Source organism: Hylobates moloch, unplaced genomic scaffold (assembly GCF_009828535.3).
Source record: "Hylobates moloch isolate HMO894 unplaced genomic scaffold, HMol_V3 SCAFFOLD_9, whole genome shotgun sequence".
Classification (NCBI taxonomy): Eukaryota; Metazoa; Chordata; class Mammalia; order Primates; family Hylobatidae; genus Hylobates; species Hylobates moloch.
In genome coordinates this window covers 120,733,910-120,754,098 of record NW_026652284.1, presented here as the reverse complement: position 1 = coordinate 120,754,098, position 20,189 = coordinate 120,733,910, and the positions used below count along the sequence as shown (strand labels likewise).

The window sequence follows — 20,189 nt, the reverse complement described above, 5'->3', positions numbered from 1 at the left end:
CACCTCGGCCTCCCAAAGTGCTGGGATTACATGCATGAGCCACCGTGCCCTGCCCAGAAATCTTGTATGGGACATTTTGTTCTGATTTTATTGAATACTTTCGATCTTATTGAATACCACTAATAGGTTAGAATGATTGGTTGATTTCTGGAATACTTGCATAAAATTTCCTGGTAGGACAGATTTGAGGTTCTGTGTCTAAGTCTTTTTTATAATTTTATGTATTAGGAGAAGCTAGTCCCAGAGGTCAATTTTAATAGCTGATTCAGGGCCTGGGAGCAGTTTCTTATTTTATTGGCTGATGACGTTCTCTCAGTGAGTTGTTTGATTTGCTTATGCTTGGTAGAACCAATGAAGAGTGAGAAAACTTCTTGGGTGGAGCAGACCCACGAATGCTGAATGAACACGAACGTTTTGGTCCTTGATGAATGAACCTGCCTTTAATGGCTTGGGATTTAGTCATCATGTTGCATAGGTCACAAAGAAGGAAGCAACAAAATAATGAAAGCAGGGATTTATTGAAAATGAAAGTATACTCCACAGTGTGGGAGTGGGCCGAGCAGCGGGCTCAAGGGCACGGATACAGAATCTTCTTGGGTCTAAATACCCACTAGAAGTTTCCCATTGGCCATTTCATGCTCACCTCATGTAAATGAAGTGGCAGCCTGCAGTCAGTCTGATTGGTTGTGGAAAGCAGCCAATCAGAGGCTGAAGTTAACAAAGGTCACACTCCTGTGCAAACATCTGATTGGTTGCAAAAAGCAACCAATCTGAGGCTAAGGTGAAGTTACGAAGTTATGCTTCTGTGCGTAGACAAAGTTACACTTCTATGCAAACTAAGACTCCACCCGCAATCAGTCCGACTGGTTGTGGACAGCCAATTTCCCATCTGCCATGCAGAAAAGGTCAAAGGGAGCAGCCTCTGGTCCTTTTGTTACTTAGTCATGGAAAGTTAGGGTTTTCTTTTCAATTTAGTTGTAGGAAGTCTGCGTGAAACAACCTTAGGTTCCTTGCCTCTAGATCCTATTCTCCTGCCTCAGGCTTATCTTTTTTGTGATTGAGAAAATTTTGATTTTTTTTCCTGTATCTGTAATAGATGAGAAAAGTAAAAATGTTGATTTGACATCAGTCACTTTTCCTTTATAGATTGACTACAAGGGGACATTGTTGAATAGATTATGTGTTTTTTTTTTTTTTTTTTTAGACAGAGTCTCGCTCTGTCACCCAGGCTGGAATGCAGTGGCTCAATCTCGGCTTACTGCAACTTCCACTTCTTGGGTTTCAGTGGTTCTCCTGCCTCAGCCTCCCGAATAGCTGGGATTACAGGTGCCTGTCACTACACCTGGCTAATTTTTGTATTTTCAGTGGAGACACGGTTTCACCATGTTGGCCAGGCTGGTCTTGAACTCCAGACCTCAAGTGATCTGCCTGCCTCGGCCTCCCAAAGTGTTGGGATTACAGGTGTGAGCCACCGCTCCTGGCCTGTGTGTTTTTTTTTGAGACAGAGTCTTGCTCTGTTGTCGAGGCTGAAGTGCAGCAGCACGATCTCGGCTCACTATAACCTCTGCCTCCCGGGCTCAAGTGATTCTTGTGTCTCAGCCTTCTGATTAACAGGATTACAAGTGTGTGCCACCATGCCCAGCTAATTTTTGTAGAGACGAGGTTTTGCCACGTTGGCCAGGCTAGTTTCCAACTCCTGACTCAAGTGATCCACCCGCTTCGGCCTCCCAAAGTGCTGGGATTACAGGTGTGAGCCACTGTGCTTGGCTGATTATGCTGTTTTAATATATAAATAAATGTGTTTGTATTTCAACAAAATTGTATGATTAATACTTGGCAGTCCTTTGGGAAGTATTTTTTTGTAAGACACTTAGGCTATTTACTGACTGAAATATAGAGACATGACTTTTTTTTTTTTTTTTTGAGACAGAGTCTTGCTCTGTTGCCCAGGCTGGAGTGCAGTGGCGCGATCTCGGCTCACTGCAACCTCCGCCTCCCGGGTTCACGCCATTCTCCTGCCTCAGCCTCCTGAGTAGCTGGGACTACAGGTGCCCGCCACCACGCCTGGCTAATTTTTTGTATTTTTAGTAGAGACGGGGTTTCACCGTGTTAGCCAGGATGGTCTCGATCTCCTGACTTCATGATCTGCCCGCCTCGGCCTTCCAAAGTGTTGGGATTACAGGCGTGAGCCACTGCGCCCGGGCAGACGTGACTTTTATGATTATAGGGTTGGTCTAGATTAAGGTGGCTTTTGGTATAGTGCAAAATCCAAGGACTAGGAGAAAGCTTTGCCACTGATTGCTAGAAGAACAAATTCTCTGGGTCTCAACCTCACTACCTGTAGAATGAAGAGAGTGGGCCAGATGCTCGAGTTTTCTTCCTGTGCTAAGATTAGTTTCTGTGAGCCTGTGTCTTCTGTTTATATTTAGGGGTGTTAAAGTTTTCGGACTAAATGCTGAATACTGTTCCCTTCCTTGAAGCAGATTTCAGTATGTGCTAGCTACACTCTTAGTTATGGTCTCTGAGCATCGTATTTTAAAAAGCCCTGTTGATCATTTCTTATTATGCCAACAATTAAATTCGTTACCTTTTTTTTTTTCAGCAACCTGGAAAGACCTTTCTTGCCATAGGTGGCGCTGTTGTACACATATATTTTTAATGTCCTCATTTTCCTGTTGGTGAAAGAAGACTTAAACGAGGCTTCCTTCATTTGAATTTTGCTGTTGTTGTTGTTTAATGCTTTAGAATAGCACTATGCCCATTATATTTGGATACCTGGAAAAGTATTCTAGTTATCTTATTTTTATTATGTCATTTCAGCATGAAAATTTCAGATGTGCAATGTGGACAGTGGTGAAATTGGACTTTTTTTCCAGTGTTAGAAACCAGTCAGCCATGATTTATAAAAGAGATAGAAAACGTCTGGAGCACCTTACAGCTAAAAAGAATCTGGAGCTCCCTGAGTATTGCACCCACTTTTGCATGTTTGCTAGTGGGTGGTGTTGTGGTGTCATGGAAAAGCCTAGTTCAGCTGGCTTGTGTTTGAACGTGGGTCGTACAGTTCTTTCTCAGGTGCCCCCCACCTCCTCGCTCTGTATCTGTGATTAGGGGCTCCTAATTTCTGCTTTGTAGAATTGTGAGAATTAGAATGTGTGCAAAATGTTTAGCATGATGGTCATCTCATAAAATATCTCATGACCATTAGCTATTATTTTATATGAAGTCATCATTTTATAGTGTTTGGAAATTACTAAGGCATTGAAATAGGAAAAATGTTTTCGTGAAGAGAGACTCAGGAAATGAAGGAAATATTTGAGGGGGGTCAGTAGTTTTTTTTTTTTTTTTTTTTTTGAGACAGAGTCTCACTCTGTCGCCAAGGCTAGAGTGCAGTGGCTCACTGCAAACTCTGTCTCCTGGGTTCAAGCAATTCTCCTGCCTCAGCCTTCTGAGTAGCTGGGATTACAGGTGTCCACCACCATGCCCGGCTAGTTTTTATATTTTTAGTAGAGATGGGGTTTCACCATGTTGGCCAGGCTGGTCTTGAACTCCTGACCTCCGGTGATCCGCCCGCCTCAGCCTCCCAAAGTGTTGGAATTACAGGTGTGAGCCACCGCGCCTGGTGAGGAGGGTCAGTAGTTCTTATACCCATAATTTAGCTGCAGGTTTAGAGACATGGCCGTTATGTAGGCATCTTGACCCTACCCAAGCCACAGAATTATCTGTGGATTAGTATATGTTGGGGCTTAAAGGGGCCCAATAATAACACTCCTGTTTTCTTCAACAACCAATTGAGAGATGAGACAAGAGTAAGGTAGAGAATAAAAATGCCGCCCTTACTAGTGATGAAACCACATTCTGTGCTGGTCATGGTGGCTCACACCTGTAATCCTAGCACTTTGGGAGGCCACAGTGGGTGGATCGCTTGAGCCCAGGAATTTGAGACCAGCCTGGGCAACATGGCGAAATCCTGTCTCTACAAAAAATACAAAAAATTAGCCTGGGATGTTGGCGTGTGCCTATAGTCCCAGCTACTCAAGAGGCTGAGTTGGGAGGATTGCCTGAGCCCAGGAGGCAGAGGTTGCAGTGAGCTGAGATTCTGCCACTGCACTCCAGCCTGGGCGACAGGGCGACACCTTGCCTTAAAAAACAAAAAACAACCCCCACATTTTCCATGAACTTGAGGGATGCAGAAAAATGGGCATCCTACTACTGTGTATCCAAGATCTGGTGGTGGGCCACAGCAGACCTTCCTACAAGGGGTCCTCTCCCTGTCAGCCATAGGCATGGTGGAGCAGAGCATCCTGTGCGCTTCCTGAGCGCAGCACCCAAGGGCGAAAGAAGGGGTTCACATGCCCAGCATGTCTCCCAAACTCATCTCACACCTCACTCTACTTGGGTGGGGGAGGAATGGGGATGGGCAAGAGGTCAGTGGTGCTTAGGACAAAGCCTTTATTATGGAAACCAGAGGAGTGAAGAACAAGTGCCATCTTCCCCCTCAGTTTAAATAGGTCATGGGGTGACAGTTCTTTCTTCGTAGACACAGAAATAAGGATCTCCTTTGCTATTTAGACTAGCAAGGAAATACAAAGGATGATTAGAAGGGAGATTTGTAAAATCACTATAACAGATAACTTTTTTTTTTTTTTTTTGGGATGGGGTCTCACTCTGTCATCCAGGCTGGAGTGCAATGTCGTGATCTCGGCTCACTACAACCTCTGCCTCCCGGGTTCAAGTGATTCTCCTGCCTCAGCCTCCCAAGTAGCTGGGATTACAGGCACCTGCCACTTCGCCCAGCTAATTTTTGTATTTTTAGTGGAGACAGGGTTTCGCCATGTTGGCCAAGCTGGTCTCGAACTCCTGACATCAGGTGATCTGCCCACCTCGGCCTCCCAAAGTGCTGGAATTACAGGCACGAGCCATTGCACCCGGCTGATAACATCTGTTGAACATTTAAAATGTGCTACAGACATTTTATTTATTTTTATTTATATATATTTTTTGAGATAGAGTCTCACTCTGTTGCCCAGGCTGGAGTGCAATGGCACAATCTTGGCTCACTGCAACCGCTGCCTCCCGGGTTCAAGCAATTCTCGTGCCTCAGCCTCCTGAGTAGCTGGGATTACAGGTTTGCACCACCATGACCAGCTAATTTTCGTATTTTTAGTAGAGATGAGGTTTCACCGTGTTGGCCAGGCTGGTCTTAAACTCCTGACCTCAAGTGATCCACCCGCCTTGGCCTCTACACACATTGTACATAAACCAATTTAACCCTTTAATCTTCACAACAACCAGGTAAGGTAGGTTGGATTATTATCCCAGTTTTACAGATGTGGAAACTGAGGCATAGACAGGTTGAGGAACTTGACCAAGGTTATGGAGCTAGTAAGTGGCAGAGCTGGGATTTAAACCCTGGCAGTTGGCCAGGTGCAGTGGCTCACACCTGTAACCCCAGCACTGGGAGGCCAAGATGGGCAGATCACGAGGTCAGGAGTTCGAGACCAGCCTGGCCAATATGGTGAAACCCCGTGTCTACTGAAAATACAACAACAACAACAAAAAATTAGCTGGGCGTAATGGCGCACGCCTGTAGTCCCAGCCACTCGGGAGGCTGAGGCAGAAGAATCGCTTGAACCTGGGAGGCAGAAGTTGCAGTGAGCCAAGATCGTGCCACTGCACTCCAGTCTGGGCAACAGAGTGAGACTCTGTCTCAAAAAAAAAACAAAAAAACCCCAAAAAACCCAAAAAACAGAAAAACAAGAAACAAAACAAAAAAACCCCTGGCAGTCAGGCCAAGCTTTGGTAGATTGGCTTCAGGGGTTTAAAGGTATCAGCATATCTACAGTTCCATGTGTACATCTGTACATCAGTCAGGGGGTTGGCCAGTGTGGAAAGGGTGGGACAGAGAGTTATGCAGCACTGGCATTTGTGTCTTGGCCACTGTCCACAGGGAGTGCACTGCGGTTTGCATTAATCATTTGTGTAGGCAGCAGGTTTCTCCATGTAACAGAACTTTAGTCCATCAAATTCATCTAGAAAACTCCTGTTCAGAGAAAGTAGAGTTTTCTAGATGAACTTGATTTGTATTTCAACAAAATACAACTACTGAATTCTGTTTCAGGGAAGGGAATGGTATTCAGTTCCCCACCTGAACACTTTAATGCCCCTAAATATAAACAAAAGACAGAGGCTCACAGAGGCGCATCTTAGAACAGGAACAAACTGAAACATCGGCTCACTCTCTTCATTTTACAGGCAGGGGTGATGGTGTGAGGCTTTGTTATTCAGGTGTCAGGATCCTGCTGTAGAGGTGACAGCCACTAGGAAAGGGCCTAGAAACCAGCATTTGGTGTGTGAGGGCACCCTCTGTAACGGTCCCAAATGAGACGTATGGACCTGATTTCTACTTACCTCCTGCCTGTGATTTGGCCTTTGAGGAGAAAATGTGCTGATCGTTGAACCCTGATATTTCGGTCTGATTGATAATTTTGTGTCTCCTGTTACATTAATAGTTAAACCTCCAGTTTTCCTGCATCGGTCTCTTACAAGTTTGGTTAATGTGAAATCAGTCCACTAGAGGCTGATGATACTAATAGTCAAATGATTGATGATTGTGATAATAACTCTGGGGCATCAAAAGTTTAACTCATATCCCCTACCTAAAGGACGTGGCATAGTATAATATATTTGGCCAGGTTCTTCACAGAACAAAACGTTTGTAGGGTTATCTGGAAATCCAGACTTCCTCAAGGTCTGTGCAGCTGAATGTCTGCCCAGTGCAGACCTCGGACGTGGTGTCGTGGCATGTGTGGTGAGGGGGCTTCCCTTGGCTCCTCTGGGCTTCAGTCTCCCCACAGGCAGTGAGGGCTAATATCTGTTTACTTTATAGGGTTGCTCTGAAGGTCATACATGATATTTGTTAAGCATCATGCTTGGCATAAAGGTGTTATTCAATGGAAAACACCTGCTTTTTATTTTAATGGTGGCATCAAGATTGCAGTGAGTTTTAGTCTGCATTTACAGAGATGGCTGTACACAAAATAGCTCTTAAATAGCACCATAATCATGGGGCCTCTTCTCTGTGTAGACGATTTAATAAATGTGCTATTTCCATAAGATTATTGGGATATACCTTTTTGAATCTTCTTAACATGTTTAAAAATGAAAATAGCTAATGATAAACATGACTCTTGGAACCAGTACCTCTTGAGGTGTGTTTTGCCATGATGGGAAATTGCATTCTATAGAGAAGTCTAATTGGATCACACAGATATTTGGGTAGTTTAGCAGACCACCAAGGCTTTCAAAAGTTTCTTCATAATAGTGAAGTTAATAGTTTTGTATTTTAAACTAACTACAAAGCTACCTTCTAAAAGTTGGAAATCTTTAACTTGATGAAGTGTCCAGTTATTCTGTGTGTGTGTGCATGTGTGTGCATGTGTGTGTGTGTGTGAGAGAGAGAGATAAGAGATAGAGAGAGAGAGAGATGCATTTTAGGGGGTTGTGAAAAGTTCCACAGAGCTACTGGCACCTTTTCTCCCCCATTCTAGGTTGCTGACATACATTTGCACAAATAATCCTTTGTCACTTGGCTTATTTATGGAAGTAAGGAATTCTCATACTTGTTTAAGAAGAGCTGGCAGGCCAGGCATGGTGGGTCATGCCTATAATCCCAGCAGTTTGAGACCAGCCTGGCTAACATGGTGAAACCCGTCTCTACTAAAAATACAAAAAAAAAAAATTAGCCGGGCATGGTGGCGCACGCCTGTAGTCCCAGCTACTTGGGAGGCTGAGGCAGGAGAATTGCTGGAACCCGGGAGGCAGAGGATGAAGTGAGCCTAGATCACGTCACTGCACTCCAGCCTGGGTGACAGAGCAAGACTCTGTCTTAGAGGAAAAAAAAAGAAGAGCTGAAGCATGAACATAGAAAGTGGAAAGGCAGAGAGGTGAGGAGGCACTTAATTTGTTTAGGGTATGAGTAATAGTAGCTTTTCTTTACTCTTTTCCTGTCTGAAGCAAAAAGGCACCAAACTTGCAACATACTGTTCCTCAGAATTGCTTTTCTGATCAGATGCAAGTCAGATTTTTCTCTAGGTGATGTGAATTGTGAAATGTATTTTAGTAGTTATTTTTAAAAGTAGTTTTGTTTTCCAAATAAAATACCATAATTTGTTCTTTCTTCCAGGGGCACAGGAAGTTCTCATTGATCCAGGTACATGATCTATGTGTTTAGTTTCTTTTGGTTCTTTTTTTAAGTGCTTGTTTCATGGTGATGTGAATGAATGGTTAAAATTTAAGTAACTTTAGATCAGAACTGTTAAAAGCTTGATGATTGATTGGTGGGGTCCTTGCTTGATGGGCACCCCGTTGCTTTATGTTGTCTGTTGAAGAGGAGGCTTCTTCCTCTAGCATGGCTAAGTGAATGATTTGAGAATTGTGCCTTTAATTCTTTGAATGCATTGAGCATGTTTGTCCTGTTAATTTTGAATTCATTTGTAATCATGACTTTCCTCTAATTTGTGGCTTGTGCTCCCTTCCATGTGAGTTAATTCTCTACTGCATTTCGTCTGTGTGTTCTTAACAGGGAAAGAAATCTCGTATTTTTTACAGAGGCAGTTTTTTCTTCCCCTCGTAATATCTTCTGTAATTAATACAGCAAAAACCTCTTTTATTACAGTGCTTAATTATTTCATGATAAGCTCTATTATTTTCTGACTTAATGAGAAACAATGACAGGGTAAATAATACCAAATGAAAACAGCCTAGAATTGAAATCAGATGGCTGTGCTTACACAGGCTTTGTGACTAACACATTTGCTTTCATCTCCTCGTGCATCTTGGCTCTGAAATGAAGTTGCCTCAGGTTTGCAGGCGTTGGTTTTAACATTTGCGTTCACTCCTTTCTCTAGGCCAGTGGCTAAGTTTCCTGATGGGATTTGTGGAATGGGTAGAGAAAGGACAACAAATGCTTAGTTTTGGTTTCAGGAGACCTGAGTTGCTGATGACAAGACAACTGGGGGACAGTCAGGCGGGCAGACTTCATGCCACTGAAGAGCTGAAAGCCCCGCCAACACTGATGACAAATGAAATGGATGTTGAATGTACTGGTATTTGACCAGTATGAGTTGCCGAGCCCCAGTTTGGCTGGTTATGCCTGCTATAAAATACTGAATTGCAGTGTGTCAATCGCATTAGTTGTAGGAGAATTAGATGTGTACACCGTATAGAAGTAGCTTAGAGCTATAAGAAAAATCAGGTGTTTGTCGAGATAAGGCATTTTAAAAAGATTTCCGACGCTTTTCAAGATAAGGTTGTGTAGAGGTGAAATTGAGTTTAGAGTGCTGGGAGGAAAAGTGAGGAGATTCTGTGGGGCTTTGTTATTCAAGGGTGCATCAAGGTTCTGCTGTAGAGGTGAAAACTGCCAGGAAGGACCCAGAAACCAGTGTTTGGTGTGTGAGGACATCCTCTGTAATGGTCCCAAATGAGAAACGTGTGGACCCGACTTCTCTTTACCAATGGGAGAGCGAGTAAAGAGAATGAGATGCTGTCCTGGCCCCACATTCTGGTTCCTGCATTCCAGGCCACCCCAGTTCCTGCTAATGCCTTCTGGCCTCTGCTCGTGGGGACCTTTGTATCAGGACTGACTCGCTACTGAAATCATGTCTGTCTTTCAAGTGTTGGTCCTTTCTAAATCCTTGCAAATGTATTAGCAGTGACAGTGCTGGTAGGGAATCTTCCTAGCTCCTAGGAGCAATGCAGTTTGATTCTTCACAGCCTCTCTATCTGAATAGCTAACACTCTCTCAGGGGTTGTAAAATTGTTCAGCTCCCGGAAAACCCATTCATATGAAGCTATCACAAAATTACATCACTTTCATTTGATTTTTGAGTTTTAAATGGACATAATGTTTGAAGCAAGCTGTTTCCAAATTTTTTTCCTACCCGCTTTCCCCACCACCGTTTCCAAAACCGGAAGAAGAGTTTCACGGTTTTTGGGGGCTCCTCCATCTCTCATCCTAAGAACTAAGCTTCCCCTCCCAGCATTTCTAGCAGCTAGGCCTTTGTGTTCTTTATCTGCATTTTTAAAGTGGAATGATTCTTAAAGCTCTTTTTTCTTGTGTTTTTTTTTTCTTTCATTTCTTTTCTTTTTTTTTTTTTAGAGACAGGTTCTCACTCTGCCGCCAAGGCTGGAGTGCAGTGGCTATTCACAGGCGCGATCCTAGCTCACTGCACCCTTGAACTCCTGGACCCAGGCAATTCTGCCACCTCAGCCTCTGGAGTAGCTGGGACTACAGGTGTGTGCCACCATGCCCAGCTAGTTTTTAAATTTTTTCATAGAGATGGGGTCTCTCTATGTTGACCAGGCTGGTCCTGGCCTCAAGCAATCCTCCCACCTTTGCCTCCCAAAGTGATTACAAACGTGAGCCACTGTGCCTGGCCTCTTTTTTTTTTTTTTTAAATTTAATTTCTAAACATTTCATGTACATTCAGCAACTACTTTACATAAAATGATCTTTTGGATAATTTTGGTTGACTCAGTTGCTTTTTCCATTTTCATGTTGAGGAGAGTTTATGTGTATATATGTATATGTGTATATATGTGTATATGTGTATATATGTGTATATATGTATATGTGTATATATGTGTATATGTGTATATATGTATATGTGTATATATGTGTGTATATGTATATGTGTATATATGTGTATATGTGTATATATGTGTATATATGTATGTGTATATATGTATATATGTGTATATGTGTATATATGTATATGTGTATATGTGTATATATGTGTATATGTGTATATATGTATATATAGTGTATATATGTATATGTATATGTGTATATGTATGTGTATGTATATGTGTATGTGTATGTGTATATATGTGTATATATGTGTGTATATGTGTGTATATATGTGTATATATATGCGTGTATATGTGTGTATATATATGCGTGTGTATATATATGTATATATATATGCGCCACATTTTGTTTTTCCATATCCATTGGTTGAGGGACATTTGTATCATTTGTACCTTTTGGCTATTGTGAATAATGATGTTATAAGCATTTGTGTGGACATATGTTTGTTTGATTTATTTATTTATTTTTTGAGATGGAGTTTCATTCTTGTTGCCCAGGCTGGAGTGCAATGGTGCGGTCTTGGCTCACTGCAACCTCCACCTCCTGGGTTCAAGCGATTCTCCTGCCTCAGCCTCCCAAATAGCTAGGATTACAGGTGCCCACCAACATGCCTGGCTAATTTTTTTTGTATTTTTAGTAGAGAAAGGGTTTCACCATGTTGGCCAGGCTGGTCCTGAACTCCTGACCTCAGGTGATCCCACCTCAGCCTCCCAAAGTGCTAGTATTACAGGTGTGAGCCACTGTGCCTGGCCCATATGTTTTAAATTCTATTATGTGTATGCCTAGGAAGGGGAGTTGCTGGGTCATGTGGTAACTCAAAGTTTAACTTTTTCAGAAACTGCCAGGTTGTTTTCCAAAGTGGCTGTACCACTTTACATTCCTACTAGCAATGAATGCAAGTTCTAATTTCTCTGCATCCTTGTCAATACTTGTTACCTTTTTGATTGTGGCCATCCTGGTGTATGTGACCTGGTGTCTCAGTGTGGTTTTGGTTTGCATGTCTCTTGTAGCTAATGATGTGCATCTTTTCGTGTGATTATTGTCATCTCTATATTTTCTTTGAAAAAATATCTATTTAGATAGTTACCAATTTTTAAATTGGGTTGTCTTTTTGTCTTTTTATTGTTGAGTTGTAACAGTTTTTTTTTTTTTTTTTTTTTTTTTGAGACAGAATCTTGCTTTGTCACCCAGGCTGGAGTGCAGTGGTGTGATCTCGGCTCACTGCAACCTCTGCCACCCGGGTTCAAGCGATTCTCTTGCCTCAGCCTCCTGAGCAGCTGGGATTACAGACACATGCCACCACGCCTGGCTAATTTTTGTATTTTTAGTAGAGATGAGGTTTCACCATTTTGACCAGGCTGGTCTCGAACTCCTGACCTCAGGTGATCCGCCCACCTCGGCCTCCCAAAGTGCTGGGATTACAGGTGTGAGCCACTGCACCCGGCCAGTAACAGTTTTTTTATATATTCTATATATGAGTCCTTTGATATATGATTAGCAAAATTTTTCTTTCATTCTGTGTGTTATCTTTTCATTCTCTTGATATGGTGTCCTTTGAAGCATACAAGTTTTAAATTTGGATGAAATCCAGTTTATGTTTTCTTTATTTCTGTGCTTTTGATGTCATATCTACGACTTAAGATGCTCTATATAAACTTTACACCTAAAGCAATTTAATCTTCACAATTCTAGGAGACAGGTACTGTTGTTATCCCTAGGCTATAAACGGGGCAACTGAGATGCAGGAAGGTTCTCTTACTCGCTGAGGGTCATAGCTAGTAAGTGGTGATGTGGGCATTCAGACTCATGAGTTTGCACTCCTCTTAACCACCATACTCTATGGCTTTTTTTTTTTTTTTTTTGAGACGGAGTCTCACTCGTCGCCCAGGCTGGAGTGCAGTGGCGCAATCTCGGCTCACTGCAAGCTCCGCCTCCTGGGTTCATGCCACTCTCCTGCCTCAGCCTCCCGAGTAGCTGGGACTACAGGCGCCCGCCACCACGCCCGGCTAATTTTTTGTTTTTAGTAGAGACGGGGTTTCACTGTGTTAGCCAGGATGGTCTCGATCTCCTGACCTTGTGATCTGCCCGCCTCGGCCTCCCAAAGTGCTGGGATTACAGGCGTGAGCCACCGCGCCCGGCCATCTGTTGCTTTTTTTAGGGAATCATTTATTGAAAACTCTTTGCTTATTTGATTTCTTGCCCTTTTTTTTTTTTTTTTGTCACGAGGGACCTCATCTCTTCATTCACCTTGCAGAGTTCAGCGTAGGTTTATTTTTGGTCTAACGTAGGCAGGGTCATTGCTATCAGTTAATTTCCGTATTACTTACTCTCCGGTGATGATTGTTGCTAGTTGACATAACAAAGTCATTTAAGGCTTTTCTCGTCATCACACTAATAAAAGTAGCGTCATGACTACAGAAAGTTCAAAAACAGTATTTGATTGATTCCATTTCGTTAACTAAAGGAAAAAATCCCCAGTGTTGACACAGATTGTAAACCTTTCCAGAACAGGGTCGCTGTCTTCCTTTTCTTCCTGTTGTTCCCTCACTCAGTGCCTGGCATAGAGCCTCACTGTCCAGCGGATTAGCTAGAGTATGGCGGTCTTCAGTCACTGCGTACAATGACAGAATTTTGACAACAGTATCTGTTGTTTGTTTCATAAGGGAAAAAAAATCATATAGAAATATCTCTCAGATGTATAGAAAAAGCCTGGAATTTTGTAAAGACTTCCAGAAAACAAAAACATACAAAGGCATTTTCACTGCTTTTAGATGTCTTAGACGTATTATGGTTACACAACAGAGTAAATTCATTAACTAGATTTGACAAGTCATGTAATATTGATTACCTGTCATAATTAAAATATTCTGGCTCCATTAAAGTAATTAGTGCCCATGAGTAAACAAAAATAAGCTAGCATTTATATGCAGCATGGGGGTAGACTTTATATATATGTGTGTTCATGCATGTATTTCTGTCTTTCAGAGGATTTGGCAGCTTTTCAACGTTATTCTAACTTTAGAATTCTATTTAAAAAATCATCACTGTGGCTAGTGCACTTTGGGCTGAGTTTATCCTGTCTTATGTGCAGAATTCCACTGTCTCCTAGGGAAAGGTTTCCTTCCATTATATTGAGTTAATATCTGAATTACAGGAGCTGTGATTTCTTGAACTCCTGGCCTTAAGTGAGCCTCTTGCCTCAACCTCCCAAAATGATAGGAATTTAGGCGTGATCCACAGTACCTGGCTGGGGCTGTAATTTCTAGGCCTTTTCCTCTCCATGTGTTTAAAGTTGACTATCAAATGTGATTTTCCCTTTGTTTGTTGGGTTTTCATTAGTCAACTAGAACTTTTGAAAATGAATTTGTTTTTATATGTTATACAGATTTCCCTAGGAACCTGATGGGTTTTTGCTTTAAGTTTTCAATTTATGAAAAACTTAAATATACTCTTATTTATAAGTTATTTTTCACTAGATATTTGTTTATCTCTTTATACATTTTTTTAAGGAGTAGGTGTGCATGTTTAAAAAATAACTTACACATGTAACAAACCTGCACATGTACCCCTTGAACATAAAAGTTGGAAAGAAAAAAAAATGTAAAAAAAAACCATGTTTTTTCCTTATTGTAAAAGTCTTCATTATAGAGAATTTAGAAAATAAAGGTAAAGAAAATAAATTTTAAAATTACCCATACCTCCCCCACCCCAGGTAGGTTGTAGTACATTTTGAAATTGAGAAGTATAAGTCTTCTGAATTTGTTCTTTTCTTCCCAAGATAGTTTTGGTTATTCTGGATCCTTTGAATTTCCGTATGAATTTTGGGATCAGATGGTCATTTTCTACAAAGAATCCAGCTGGGATTTTGACAGAGGTTTGATAGAGATTCTCCAAACTGTTGATTAGTTTGGAGAATATTGCCATTTTAAGAAGATTATATCTTGTAATCCATGGACATGGGATGTCTTTTCAACATTTACCTTCTTTAATTTTTTTTAGCCAATGTTTTGAGTTTTCAGAATACCATTTTATACTTTTTTGGGGGGGTTATATTTTTTTTGGGTTAAATAAAAAGTATTTTATTCTTTTTCATGCTATTGTAAACAGAATTTTCTTAATTTCATTTTCACATAGTTCATTGCAAGTATATGGAAACAATTTTTTGTGTATTGGTTTTATATCCTTCAGATTTGTGGAACTCATTTCTTAGCTCTAAAAGTTTTTTAGTGGATTTTTTAGGATTTTCTAGAGGCAGGATCATGTCATCTGAAAAGAGAGAGAGTTTTTCATCCTTTCTCTTTTTTTTTTTTTGAGATGGAGTCTCGCTCTGTCCCCCAGGCTGGAGTGCAGTGGCGCGATCTCGGCTCACTGCAAGCTCCGCCTCCCGGGTTCACGCCATTCTCCTGCCTCAGCCTCCTGACTAGCTGGGACTACAGGCGCCCGCTACCACGCCCGGCTAATTTTTTTTGTATTTTTAGTAGAGACGGGGTTTCACCGTGTTAGCCAAGATGGTTTTGATCTCCTGACCTCGTGATCTCCCCGCCTTGGCCTCCCAAAGTGCTGGGATTACAGGTGTGAGCCACCGCGCCCAGCCTCTTCCTTTCTAATTTGGATGACTTGTCTTATCCTTGATTGTAGGGGGAGTCTTTTATCGTGAAGCATGATGGTAGCTGTGGCTTTTTCACAGATGCCCTAATTATCAGGTTGAGAACATTCCCTTCTATGCCTCGTGTTTTTTTTTGTTTTGTTTTTGTTTTTGTTTTTTTGAAACAAAGTCTCGCTCTGTCACCCAGGCTGGAGTGCAGTGGTGCGATCTCAGCTCACTGCAAGCTCCGCCTCCCAGGTTCACTCCATTCTCCTGCCTCAACCTCCACACCAGCTAGGACTACAGGTGCCCGCCACCACGCCCGGCAAATTTTTTTTTTTTTTTGAGATGGAGTCTTGCTCTGTCGCCCAGGCTAGAGTGCAGTGGCGCCATCTCAGCTCACTGCAAGCTCCGCCTCCTCAGTTCACACCATTCTCCTGCCTCAACCTCCCGAGTAGCTGGGACTACAGGTGCTCGCCACCACACCCGGCTAATTTTTTTGTGTTTTCAGTAGAGATGGGGTTTCACTGTGTTAGCCAGGATGGTCTCAATCTCCTGACCTCGTGATCCACCCACCTCGGCCTCCCAAAGTGCTGGGATTACAGGCTTGAGCCACCGCGCCTGGCCAATTTTTTTGTATTTTTAGTAGAGACAGGGTTTCACCGTGTTAGCCAGGATGATATCGATCTCCTGACCTTGTGATCCACCCGCCTCGGCCTCCCAAAGTGCTGAGATTACAGGCGTGAGCCACCGCGCCTGGTCAGCCTAGTTTGTTGAGTGTCATTACGAAAGGGTGTTGAATTTATCAAATGCTTTCTTTGTGTCTGTTGAGATGATCATGTGGTTTTGTCCTTTATTCTACTAATTTTCAGACATTAAACTAACCTTAGATTCCTGAGCTGAATCCCACTTGATCTTGTTGTATAAGCCTTTTTATATCATTCTGGATTCAGTGTGCTAGTATTTTATTGAGGATATTTGCATCCATCCATCTATCTATCTATCATTTTTTTTTTTTTTTTTTTTGAGACCGAGTCTCGCTGTCGCCCAGGCTGGGGTGCAGTGGCTCGATCTTGGCTCACTGCAGGCTCCACCCCCCAGGATTCACGCCATTCTCCTGCCTCAGCCTCCCGAGTAGCTGAGACTACAGGCGCCCGCTACCTCGCCTGGCTAATTTTTTGTATTTTTAGTAGAGACGGGGTTTCACCGTGTTAGCCAGGATGGTCTCGATCTCCTGACCTCGTGATCCGCCCACCTCGGCCTCCCAAGTGCTGGGATTACAGGCATGAGCCACCGCGCCCGGCCCTATCTATTTTTTTGAGATGGAGTCTCACTTTGTCGCCCAGGCTGGAGTGCAGTTGCTTGATCTCGGCTCACTGCAACCTCTGCCTCCCAGGTTCAAGTGATTCTACTGCCTCAGCCTCCCGAGTAGCTGGGACTACAGGCATGTGCCACCGCTCCCAGCTGATTTTTGTATTTTTAGTAGAGACAGGGTTTTACCATGTTGGCTAGGCTGGTCTTGAACTCCTGACCTCAGTCAATCCACCTGCCTTGGCCTCCCAAAGTGCTGGGTTTACAGGTGTGAGCCACTGCGCCCGGCCTTGCGTCTATATTCATAAGCAATGTGGATCCGTAGTTTTCTTTTGATGTCTTTTTCTGGTTTTGGTATTAGGGCAACATTAGCCTCATATAATGAATTGGTTAATGTTCCTTCCTCTTATGTTTTCTGGAAGAGTTTATGAAGAATTGGTGTTAATTTGTCCTTAAATATTTGGTAGAATTCACCATTGAAGACAGCTGTACCTGGCTTTTCTTTATTTTTATTTTTTATTGTACTTTAAGTTTTGGGATACATGTGCAGAATGTGCAGGTTTTTATATAGGTATACACGTGCCATGGTGGTTTGCTGCACCCATCAACCCGTCATCTACATTAAGTATTTCTCCTAATGCTGTCCTTTCCCTAGCCCCCCATTCCCTGACAGGCCCTGGTGTGTGATGTTCCCCTCCCTGTGTCCATGTGTTATCATTGTTCAGCTCCCACTTATGAGTGAGAACATGTGGTGTTTGGTTTTCTGTTCCTGTGTTAGTTTGCTGAGAATGATGGTTTCCAGCTTCATCTATGTCCCTGCAAAGGACATGAAGTCATCCTTTTTTATGGCTGCATAGTGTTCCATGGTGTATATGTGCCACATTTTCCTTATTCAGTCTATCATTGATGGGCATTTGGGTTGGTTCCAAGTCTTTGCTATTGTGAACAGTGCTGCAATAAACATACGTGCGCATGTGTCTTTATAGTAGAATGATTTATAATCCTTTGGATATATACCCAGTAATGGGATTGCTGGGTCGAATGATATTTCTGGTTCTAGATCCTTGAGGAATTCCTACACTGTCTTCCACAATGGTTGAACTAATTTACACTCCCACCCACAGTATAAAGGCATTCCTATTTCTCCACATCCTCTCCAGCATCTGTTGTTTCGTGACTTTTTAATGATCGCCATTCTAACTGGCATGAGATGGTATCTCATTGTGGTTTAGATTTGCATTTCTCTAATGACCGGTGATGATGAGCTCTTTTCGTATGTTTGTTGGCCGCATAAATGTCTTCTCTTGAGAAGTGTCTGTTCATATCCTTTGCCCACTTTTTGATGGGGTTGTTTTTTTCTTGTAAATTTGTTTAAGTTCTTTACAGATTCTGGATATTAGCCCTTTGTCAGATAGATAGATTGCAAAAATTTTCTCCCATTCTGTAGGTTGCCTGTTGACTCTGATGATAGTTTCTTTTCCTGTGTAGAAGCTGTTTAGTTTAATTAGATCCCATTTGTCAATTTTGGCTTTTGTTGCCACTGCTGTTTTAGTTATGAAGTCTTTGCCCATGCCTGTGTCCTGAATGGTATTGTCTAGGTTTTCTTCTAAGATTTTTATGATTTTAGGTCCTACGTTTAAGTCTTTAATCCATCTTGAGTTAATTTTTTATAAGGTGTAAGGAAGGGGTCCAGTTTCAGTTTTCTGCATATGGCTAGCCAGTTTTCCCAACACCATTTATTAAATAGGGAATCTTTTCCTCATTGCTTGTTTTTGTCAGGTTTGTCAAAAATCAGATGGTTGTAGATGTGTGGCATTATTTCTGAGGCCTCTGTTCTGTTCCATTGGTCTATATATCTGTTTTGGTACCAGTACCATGCTGTTTTGGTTACTGTAGCCTTGTAGTATAGTTTGAAGTCAGGTAGCATGATGCCTCCAGCTTTGTTCTTTTTGTTTAGGATTGTCTTGGCTATCTGGGCTCTTTTTTGGTTCCATATAAAATTTAAAGTAGTTTTTTAAAATTTGGTGAAGAAAGTTAATGGTAGCTTGATGGGGATAACATTGAATCTATAAATTACTTTGGGCAGTATGACCATTTTCACGATATTGATTCTTCCTATCCATGAGCATGGGATGTTTTTCCATTTGTTTGTGTCCTCTCTTATTTCGTTCAGCAGTGGTTTATAGTTCTCCTTAAAGAGGTCCTTCACATCCCTTGTAAGTTGTATTGCTAGGTATTTTATTCTCTTTGAAGCAATTGTGAATGAGAGGTCACTCATGATTTGGCTCTCTGTCTATTATTGTGTGCCTGGCTTTTCTTTCTGGGATTACAGGTGTGCACCACCACGCCCGGCTAATTTTTTGTATTTTTAGTAGAGATGGGGTTTCACCATGTTGGCCTAGATCATCTTGAACTCCTGACTGCAAGTGATCTGGTCACCTTGGCCTCCTAAAGTGCTGGGATTACAGGTGTGAGCCACTGCACCTGGCCAGTTTTCAGCTCAAAGTATTTTTTTTTTCAATTATTTTTATTTTTATTTTCTTCTTATTTTTAGACAAGGTTCTACTCTGTTACCCAGGCTGGAGTGCAGTGGTGATTATAGCTCACTGCAGCCTAGAATTCCTGGGCTCAAGAGATCCTCCTGCTTCCGCCTCCCAAGTAGCTGAGACTATAGGCACATGGCATCATACCCAGCTAATCAAAGTGTTTTCTTATTTCTAGGCCAGGTGTGGTGGCTCACACCTGTAATCCCAGTACTTTGGGAGGCTGAGGCGGGCAGATCATTTGAGGTCAAGAGTTCAAGACCAGCCTGGCCAACATGGTGAAACCCCATCTCTACTAAAAATCCAAAAATTAGCTGGGCATGGTGGCATGTCTGTAATCCCAGCTACTGGGGAGGCTGAGATAGGAGAATTGCTTGAACCTGGGAGGCAGAGGTTGCAATGAGCCAAGATCGCACCACTGCACTCCAGACTGGGGGACAGAGAGAGAACCTGTCTCAAATTAAAAAAAAAAAGTATTTTCTAATTTATCTTGTGATTTCTTCTTTGACCCATTGGTTATTTAGGTGTGTGCTATTTGATTTCCAAGTATTTGTGAATTCCCCAAATTTCATTCTGTTGTTGATATCTAAAATAATTCTGTTATAAAAAATAATTCTGTTGTGGTTGGAGAACACATTTATATGATTTCAGTTATTTATTTGTTGATTTATTTATTTATTTTTAGACAGGGTCTCTCTGTCACCCAGGCTGGAGTGCAGTGGCATGATCATGGCTCACTGCAGCCTCAACCTCCCAGGCTCAAGCAATCCTCCCACGTCAGCCTCTAAAGTAGCTGGGACTACAGGGCCATGACACCATGCCTGGTTAATTTTTAGATTTTTTGTAGAGTCAGGACCTCACTATGTTGCCCATGCTGGTCTCAAACTCCTAGGCTCAAGTGATCTTCCCGCCTTAGCCTCCCAAAGTGCTGGGATTTTAGGTGTAAATCACTGCTCCTGGCCTTCTTTTAATTTTTTAAAAATTTCTACTGTAGAATATTTTTTGGTCATGCTTCCTTTATCTTCTTTCAGCTTGCTTAAAAACCACAACTTCTTCATATTTCTTCTTGGGTCAATTTCCCTTTAATTCTTTTGATGATGTA

The 20,189-nt window shown here is 42.1% G+C and overlaps 1 protein-coding gene across 3 annotated transcripts in view; it reads left to right on the top strand.

Annotated features, from left to right (window-relative positions):
• Positions 1 to 20,189, top strand: part of TRAPPC9 (trafficking protein particle complex subunit 9) — a 736,107-nt gene that overhangs the window by 24,515 nt on the left and 691,403 nt on the right. For 2 of the 3 annotated variants that reach the window (XM_058444536.1, XM_058444534.1), the window contains exon 5: positions 8,183 to 8,209. The exons of the other annotated variant lie outside the window; for it this stretch is intronic. In XM_058444536.1, the coding sequence (XP_058300519.1) occupies positions 8,183 to 8,209 (27 nt within the window). The remainder of the gene's footprint in view (positions 1 to 8,182; positions 8,210 to 20,189) is intronic. 3 annotated transcript variants of the gene reach the window in all.